This window comes from Zalophus californianus, chromosome 4 (assembly GCF_009762305.2).
Source record: "Zalophus californianus isolate mZalCal1 chromosome 4, mZalCal1.pri.v2, whole genome shotgun sequence".
Lineage (NCBI taxonomy): Eukaryota > Metazoa > Chordata > Mammalia > Carnivora > Otariidae > Zalophus > Zalophus californianus.
The window spans coordinates 114,649,272-114,659,031 of record NC_045598.1 but is presented as its reverse complement, the minus strand read 5'-3'; the positions used below and the strand labels follow the sequence as shown (position 1 = coordinate 114,659,031).

The 9,760-nt window shown below is 44.6% G+C and overlaps 1 protein-coding gene across 1 annotated transcript; it reads right to left on the bottom strand.

Annotated features, from left to right (window-relative positions):
• Nucleotides 1–3,834: 3,834 nt before the first annotated feature.
• On the bottom strand, nt 3,835–7,976 carry NPBWR1 (neuropeptides B and W receptor 1). The gene has a single exon (XM_027620681.2). It carries the CDS (start codon nt 7,873–7,875, stop codon nt 6,877–6,879), a length of 999 nt encoding a protein of 332 aa, XP_027476482.1. The 5' UTR covers nt 7,876–7,976; the 3' UTR covers nt 3,835–6,876.
• Between the last annotated feature and the right edge of the window lie 1,784 nt (nt 7,977–9,760).

Below are 9,760 nucleotides of genomic sequence, written 5' to 3'. Positions count from 1 at the left end.
ATGGAAACACAACATACCAAAACTTATGAGATGCAGCAACAGCAGTTCTAGGAGGGAAGTTCATAGCAATAAATGCTTGTATTAAGAAGCAACAAAGATATCTAAATAAACAACCTAACTTTATACCTTAAGGAACTAGACAAAGAAGAAGATACTGAGCCCAAAGTTAGCAAAGTAATCTAATAAAGATTACAGCAGTGATAAATGAAATAAGAAACAGGAAAACAATAGAAAAGATTAACCAAACTAAAAGCTGGTTCTTAGAAAAAAACAAAATTGACAAACGTTCGGCTAGACTGCAAGAAAGAGACAGAACCCCCCAAAAAATTATAAATGAAAAAGAGAACATTACACACAAAACTAGAGAAATAGAAAGGATCATAAGAGGCTACTATGAACAACTATACTATATGCCAACAAACGGGAAAATCTAGAAGAAATGAAAAAAATTTTAGAAACATGCAAACTATAAAGAAAGGAGAGATGAAGAAATAGAAAGTCTGAACAAAATAATTACTAGTAAGGAGATTCAATAAGTAATTTAATATCTTCCAATGAAGAAAAGTCCAGAGCCAAACTGCTTCACTGGTGAATTTTACCAAACATTTAAAGAATTAACACCAACTCTCCTCAAACTCTTCCAGAATAGTTGAAGAGTATGGAACTCCCAAACTCATTTTATGAGGCCAGCATTACCGTGACACCAAAGCCAGAAAAGGATACTACCAGAAAATAAAAATACAGACCAACATTCCTGGTGAATATAGTTGCAAGAATTCTCAACAAAATACTAACAAGCCAAATTCAGTAGCACATTAAGAGGATTATTTACAATGATCAAGTGGGATTGATACCTGGAATGTAAGGATGGCTCAACATATGTAAATCAATCAATGTGATACATCATATTAATAGAATGAAAAAAAATGATCTCAATAGACACATAAGAAGTATCTGACAAAATTCAAAATCTGTTCATGATAAAAACTTCTAACAAATTAGGTGCAGAAGAAATGCACCTCAAAATAATGAAAGCCATATATGATAAGCCCACAGCTAATACCACACTCAATGATGGAAGGTTGAAAGGTTTTTCTGTGAGATCAGAAACAAGACAAGTGGGCTTACCCTCACCACTACTCTTCATCATAGAGCTGGAAGTCCTTGCCAGGGAAATCAGGCAAGAAAAGAATTAAAAGGAATCAGAATTCCAATTCAAAAGAAAGAAGTCAAATTGTCCTATTTGTATATGCATGATTTTAAATGTAGAAAATCCTAAAGAGTTCATTAAAAACTGTTAGATATAATCAACAAATGCAGTAAAGTGGCAGGATACAAAGTTAACAGACAAAAATCAGTAGCATTTCTATGTACTAACACTGAATTATCTGAGAAAGAAATAAAGAAAATGATCCCACTTACAATAGCATCAGAAACAATATAATGCTTAGGAATAAACTTAACCAAGGAAGTGAAAGATCTCTACTCTGAAAACTACAAGACATTGATGAAAGAAATCAAAGAAGGTACAAATAAATGGAAAGGTATCCCATATTCATGGATTGGAAATTAATATTGTTAAAATGTCAATAGTACCCAAAAGTCATCTGTAGATTCAATGCAATCCCTATCAAGATCCAATGCCATTTTTATAGTAGAAAAAACAATCCTATAATTTAAATGGAACCACAAAAGACCCCAAATAGCCAAAGCAATCATGAGAAAAAACAAACTGGGAGGCATGACCCTTCCTGATTTCAAGCTTTACTTTAAAGATATATGTACCCCTATGTTTATTGCAGCATTATTTATAATAGCAAAGATATGAAAACAACCCATGTCTATCCATAGATGAATGGATAAAGAAGTGATATATATGTGATGGGATATTACTGAGCCATAAGAAGGAATGAAATCTTGCCAATTGCAACAACATGAGGGTATAATGCTAAGTGAAATAAGTTAGTCAGAGAAAGACAAACACCATGTGATTTCACTCATACGTAGAATTTAAGAAACAAAGAAAAAAGAGGCAAACATAAACCAGACTCTTAAATATAGAGAACAAACTGTTGGCTGCCAGAGGGGAGGTGGATGGGAGAACGGGAGATACCGTTCAAAAACAAAACAAAACAAACAAACAAACAAACAAAAACACCTGAACACCTCTGCTGATAACCCAGTCTTTGTTAGAGAGAAAAAGATGCTTTGTGCGCAAAAACATGCTGAGCTGACTCCCCAGGCCATGGTGCAATGGGACATCTGGTCAAAGATGGCATTTGAGGCATTTGCTGGGAATGCAAACTACTCTTGCTGCCAGTAGGTATTTGTCAAAAGAGAAAGCCTGTGCTGGATTGTGGGAAGCATGCAGTTCATCCATTTTAACAGTTTCTCAGAGATATCATTTTAACTTTTGTTCCCTTTCCCCATTTTTTAAATTGATGTGATATATTTTCATGTAACCTTATAAGATATGATATAAATAAATAAATGCACCTTGCCCTAAACTGAAGGACAGTGCCATCCATTGCAAAACTCTATTCTATATAAACAGAAGTACTATTGACATTCTATTTTTCATAAATGGTGCATCCTAGAGCACAAGTCCATATGTATAAAGCATGCAGATTACAGTCAGTTGAGGGAAGAATGCAGCCAGCCCTGGTCCAGAAATTTTTATTCTTATATAACCTTTAAGCAACACCATGCACCTTCAAGATTCTGAATTAGGATTGAAGTTCTATTAGTAAATCTTATCCCTTATCCTCCCTTTGTATCACATGATGAAATAGTAGGTATATCTTGTTTAATCCATTAAATATTTCAAAGACATCGATGTTTTCTATGGTCTAATAATTCTGAATTATACACTGCAACCAATTTCATCTCTGCTGGAACAGGATGAGACAATGCCTAAAAGAGGAAACAGATGGCTCTGATTGGTCTTGATTAGTCTTTGTGTGCCTAGCCAAATGGACCCAGTTCCTTGCATCTCAGTTTTCCTCTATATAAAATGGGACTAAAATGCCAGACCCAAAGCTATCCTAGTAAAGACCACTATGTGAAGCATTCTCTGATTCCTTCCTTACTCTGGATAAGCATAGATGAGTGCCATCCGTGGTGGGATATTGTTTCTTGTTTTTCAAGCCTGTTACTGAGGGAAGGGAAGCTTTCTCTCTCTCTCTCTCTTTTTTTAAGATTTTATTTATTTATGTATTTGACAGAGAGAGAGCAAGCACAAGCTGGGGAAGCGGCGCAGAGGGAGAGGGAGAAGCAGGCTTTCTGCCAAGACAGGGGCCCCATGTGGGGTTCGACCCCAGGACTCCGGGATTGTGACCTGAGCTGAAGGCAGATGCTCAACCGAGTCACCCACGAAAGCTTTCCCTAAATGTGAAAGGTTTTCTGGTTAGCTCCCTTCACCTTACACACATGTGAACCATGTCTGTGCTTACTGTTAACTGAAATAGTAACGGTGTGCTAATAACATAAGCAATTTCTCTCCCATTTCACTCTCTATATAAGTTGCTCAAATATTAAACAAACGAGGTTTATGATTATATGTAAAAGCTTATCATGCTTTTTCTGCCGGCATATGTCGCAGAGTTTTTGTGCTAATCAGCAGTTAAACACCATATTCACACTCAACTAAAATCAGTGGCGGGGGGAGTTCATTCTTAATCTTTCCCTGTCGAATACTTCTATTTATTCATTGCTTACCCATGAGATAACTCTTCCTCAAAGGCACTAAGGTGACTAACTTATGGATCCCATGTTCTCAAGCAATAGAATATTCACTTATCACACATAACACTTCAGCTTTTTTCCCCAGAATGTTTCAGCTTTTATTTTAAACTGAGCTTCTCTCAGTATGGACTAGCAGCATGTTTGCATTTCTCAAGCGAAAGATGAAGCACACACATTACATAACTAGTAAAGTAGTTACATATCTTAGTAAAAGATAACTAAAACCAAATAAACATTTTTAAACATCAGAAATGGTATAACCAAACAACATAGTTTACACAAAGACTGCAAGAATTCCACACAGAGTTAAGACATCATTTGCAATAGAATGATGTAAGTAAAATCTATTTGTACATGGCTGTTTTTTATTCTACCTAGTACCTAAGGCATAAAAAGGAAGGCTGAGACATACAGTTTGGATTTCTACATGCTAATATGAAGGCAACAACCTAGAAATGACAACACAATAGTTTATACAATGACTTAGAAAGCCGGGGTGAAACTGAACTGAGTCCTAATCCCCCACATACCATACTAGGACCCCTACCCATGCCTCGCTGTAGCCAACACAGCGATGTCAGTCCATCTTTTCCAACAGTCCTCTCCAAGATTCTGAGACAGCCCCCAGGTGAATCTGTGGCCAGGATGACACAGTAGACAGATGGATCACTCAGCTGTCCCCCACTCTGTGTCCAGAGAATATCAAAGTACAGCTATCTGTTTATGAAAACAGATGAGGTTTCAAATCCTCATGATTGCAACTGGCTGTGTTTGTGGCCAAATATCCACTTGACTCTTTGTCCATCACCTTAGATAATGTGGCAGTTACTCTAAGCTTAAAACTTTAATTTTAAAAAAAGTACTGATTCATAAAAGAATTTTGTGAATCATAAAGAAAATCAATAAAATGTTTCCAAGAAATTTGAAAGATACTGCAATGAATTCCAAGAGGTCTCTGAAGCCCACCAGCAAAGGACTGCTCAAAGGTACAACATTCAAAATGCAATGGAGACATAAAAAAACAAAGCTGTATTTTGCACAATTTACTATTATTGATTACTAGAGGTAGAAGGTTTCTAAATTTACATTTTTTTAACTGATAGCTATGAATTACTGTTACTAATAACACTGAGGGCTAAGGAATCAATTCTCATTCACTAAAATCAGAAAGGGAGTTTGCTTTCTCCCACCCAAAGGAGACTTTTTCCCTTCTATAGACTTTATTTTTATTTTTTATTTTTTTATTTTATTATGTTATGTTAATCACCACACATTACATCATTAGTTTTTGATGTAGTGTTCCATGATTCATTGTTTGCGTATAACACCTGGTGCTCCATTCAGTTCCTTCTATAGACTTTAAAAGATATTTTGTACCTAAATAATTGAGAAATTGAGTCACGCACATCAAACAAAGCAAGCAAAACCTGCCGGGAACACTCACACTCTTTTTCGCACCTAACACTGCACTATAAGAAACAAGCATTTCTATAAATTTTCATTCCTGTTTGGAATTAATCCCAAAGAAAAACTAACCCTTTGAAACACTGTAATCAAGGGCTATAGTCTGGTTAAGGCTCTGCTCTCATGTCTGAGGTGTAAACTGCAGATGGTTGGGTAAACCTAAGCCTCAGTCCTCTCTTAATCCATTTTTGTCTCCCTTAAGTGAAGATAAAAATAAAGATAGGGTGCTGGCCAGGCTCCCTTGTGATTACAGAACTAGATTATTTACCAGATTCACCGGACTAGCACTAAGGAATAGCTTCCTGTGGAAAGGAACCCAATAGAGGAAAATATGAAGATGTCAGTCATTTCAGCTTCCTGGCTCTCCTTCAGGCGAAAGGGATGAAGAATATGAGGAGAAAGGGATAGAAGGAACGGATACACATTTCACTTTCATGTGGTCCTCACAGAAACTTGTGAGATTAGGACATATATATATTTATAAAGTTCTCAGTCCGAAAAACAATGCACGAAGATTTGCAACGAACTGGTCCAAGCCGTATGAGAGATCACCTGGGGCAAAGGGACATAGCAGTACTGGTCAATTGTGGAAAGCGGCGAGGACTGGTAACCCAGAGGTGTTAAGATGCCATTTAGCATGTGCAGAGCTCTATTTTCGGAGGCTCGGGGCCGGGCAGCAGGCCCCGCAAGGGGGCGCCACAACCGCGCGCCTGGGAGACTCCCGGTTCCAGGCCTTTCCCAGCAGTGCGAGCTGGGTTCCCCCAAAGTCTGAGAGTGGTGGAGCATTTTCAACAAAAAGTAGGAGTAGGGAAAAGGAAAAGCAGAGAGAAAAGGAGCTAAAACAGGAAGGGGGGATTATCACTGTTCTCATCACCATTGTAGGTAGTCACAGCCAAGCTCCAACCACCTTCACCCAATCCCGCTAGATACACACGCATGCACATACACTCCCGCGCCCTCCACGAGACCCCCTGCACCTTAGAGCGCTGGGCGCCGAACCCAGGAGCCTTGACCCTTTTCCCCAGCGATTAGGACGAGCGGAGAGGCGCTAAAGGTCCTGACCAGGCTGCTCGCCAGTTTTGAGCAAAGGCGCGGGCAGTCGCTGCCGGAAACCGAAGTAGCAAGGTGCAGGGCGAGCGCGGAGCCGACGCCTGGGGGTATCCTCGAGCCTCTTCTAGACACCACCCCCATCCCCGCCTCCCCGCATTCCGGGATAGCGCAGAGGGCTCCACCTAGAGCCTGGGTTGCGAAGGCTCTGGGCGGGTGGAGGGGGGGGGACCGGCAGGGGGTTCCCAGGACCACTGCCGCCCTTCTCCCCTCTTCCTGCCCTCCCCTGTCAAATTCGGGGGTCAACTCGGTGCCCTTTGGGATTAGAGAGAGTTCCGCCTGGGTTCTCAGACTCAACAGTCCTTATACTTAGTGTGCTCTTGCATCATCTGGAGGGCTTGGCAAATTCAAATTGAGGGCGCAGCCCTAGCGCGTCCGATTCCCTATGTCTGAACCGGAGCCCAAGAATCTGCATCTTTAGCAAGTTTTCGGGGTTGGGGACAGGAGACTGCAGCTCAGGGAAGCCTCCAGAGCGCCGCGGGCGCCCGCTCCCTCTGCACCGGCCGGGGCTAGAGCGGGCAGGACTGGGGCGCAGGGCGCGCGGAGGGGGGCGGGAGGATGTCAGGCGGCAGCGCGGCAGGCCAGCAGCTGGCGGAGGCTCCTGCGGAAGCTGTCGTCTAGGAAGGCATAGAGAAAGGGGTTGAGGCAGCTGTTGGCGTAGCTCAGGCTGGTGATGAAGTAGGAGAGCGCGATGACAAGCGGCGTCTGCGGGAGGTCAGTGGTGAGCGCCACCACGGTGCTCAGGTGGTAGGGCGTCCAGCAGAGGAGGCACACGGCCAGGATCGCCACCACCAAGAGAGTCACCCGCTTCTTAGCGCGGTCCAGAGCCTTGGCGTTGCTGTCCAGCCGTATGGCGCGCAGCCGGCACAGCAGGATGCTGTAGAGGACGCAGATGGTGGACACGGGGATGGCGAAGCCGAGCACAAGCGTGTAGAGGCGGCTCGCCCGCCACCAGAAGGCTTCCGGCTGCGGGAAGACCAGCACGCACTGGCGCCGGCCCTGCTCGTCGTCGAGCCGGGCGAACACCGCGAAGGGCAGCACGACCAGCGTCACGAGCCCCCACACGGCCAGGCTCACAGCGCGTGCGGCGCTATACGTGCGGCCAGCCACCCGGCGCGACTCGGCTGTGGCCAGCACTACCAGGTAGCGGTCGGCGCTCATGACCGTGAGGAAGTAAAGGCTGGAGAATGTGTTGTACTGGTCGATGGCCACGATGAGCTTGCACATGAGCTCCCCGAAGGGCCATTGCTGCAGCAAGAAGTCAGCGATGTTGATGGGCAGCACAAGCGTGAAGAGCTCGTCGGCGATAGCCAGGTTGAGGATAAACAGGTTGGTGACGGTCTTCATGCGGGGCGCCCGCAGCAGCACGTACAGCACTGCCGAGTTGCCAGCCAGCCCCACTGCGCAGATCACCGCGTAGACGACGGGCACCGCCACCGCCAGCGGCGGCGGCAGTGGCAGCGGCGGCGGCGGCGGGCTCGACGCGTTGGGGCAGCCCAGCGCAGGGCCCAAGCACGACGTGTTGGCTGGCCCTAGCTCCGAGAATGATGCGTTGTGCATGTCGGCGAGGGCAGTGGGGCCGGCGACCCCGTTTCCTCCACCAACGCCCTGCGAGGCTCGCAGTTTCCCCAGCCGGCGTCTGCGCTGACCTGCGCTCCAAGTCCTTCTGTGACTTCTCCGCGGGAGGCTTGTTCCTGGCAGTCTTTTTAGCCCACCGTCGCCGCGCACTCCCAGGCTGCAAAACAGAATTGAAAGCACGGGTTACGATGATCGACGTGCAACTATATCCAGAGGTGCGGGTCCGAGGGGTGGGGAGGGGTGGCGCGGCGCCCCAAATCTGCCCCCACGTGATCGTTCTCTGCTACCTGTTGAAATCTTATTCTAACCAGATGAATACATCGAACAAAGTGCTACAGAGAAAAAGAGTCCTTACCCTTTATAGGAAAACTACAAACCAGTGTCCTCTTCTTTAAGACGCCCCTGGCCGACAAGGGTCTCCCTTGGTTCGGTGGTCCCTCCCTAGTAGCAAGTTCAGTAGCAGTCTCTCTCTCACCTAGCTGGCCCAGGGAAGGGGCTCCTTTTCTGGAGCGGTCAGGAGAGGAGGCCGCCGGCTGCGGGGACCGCTGCGGCGGCAGCCAGCCGGAAGTCCCCCTTCCTGCTTCTGCCCCAGGCGGCAGTTTGCGTCTCCGCGGGTCCAGCCTGCGCTCCTGGAAGCTTAGGGATGGCGCAGCCGCAACTGTTCTCCGCTGACCCGACCGCCTCCCCCACCACCCCCACCCCAGAGATGGGACAGAGAACCGCATTACTCATAAATCCTTTTTTCCTTCCATATGAACGTCACTCCATTTGAATTAATAAAAAGCTCTCCTGTTAAGAATTAAATTTAAGAGAAACAAAATAGGGGTATTGGTGGTGGTCTCTTTTAATAGAGCAATGTAGTTGAGGCTCCCATTCTATTTTTTTTTAGATTTATTTATTCATTTATTTTTTTGGCAGAGAGACAGAGCACAAGTAGGCAGAGCGGCAGGCAGAGGGAAGGGGAGAAGCAGGCTCTCTGCTGAGCAGGAAGCCGGTCGTGGGGCTCGATCCCAGGAATCTGGGATCATGACCTGAGCCAAAGGCAGACGCTCAACCACTGAGCCACCCAGGCGCCCCTCCCATTCTATTTTTTAAAACACTATAGCCCAAATGGGCTAATGTAATTTTAAATTTTAAGTTACATTTATTCTACATAGCTATACAGAAGGGAGAAGTGAATGTAATTTTAAAAATGGAAATCACCCGTTTTCTAATACTCTGGTCTTCTCAGGATTATAAAATCGTTAATAACAAATAATGGTGGACAATTTGAGATACTTTAGTCTATAAATATACATATAAATAATGATTATTAACCAAGACAAACTGCTTCTGAAAGCCTTTTAGTGTACTACGACTTAATGCATATTTTGTAAAATGTTCAGGTTGTTCAACACACTGCCCTGAGTCTTATACACAAATTCCTGATTCTCCCGGTAAGAGAACTACTCTGCAGTAGTAGCAGTGGCCAAGCGAGGCAGAGCAGGGCAGATATGGGGCAGATCTGGGCTGCAATCTTCCCATCTGGCAGAGCTGGAGTCCTTCCACTACAGAAAGGGGAACTCACCGAAGGCACCTCACCTTTGAGGACAGAATGAAATTAACTCAATATTGGTTCTCCCGTTCCTATTTTCTTCCTCCACCTTCCCTTTGGGAGAGCAGCAAATCAAAACACAGGATTCTAATCTACTTCCCTCAAACAAATTTCTTTCCCACAAAAGCAGGCAAAAGTTCAAATAAAGTGCATTTTTTGGTCTTTATGAAGCATTTTTAGAGCAGTGGTCCTAAGATACTCAGAAGGAGACTGGAAGTAGCCAGTAGAAGAAGCCTCTGGGGGCAGAAATACAAATGCTTTTCTTTACCCACT

What these genes read in the sequence shown, in the direction of transcription:
- NPBWR1 (XM_027620681.2), bottom strand. Translation starts at nt 7,875, where the DNA reads ATGCACAACGCATCATTCTCGGAGCTAGGGCCAGCCAACACGTCGTGC.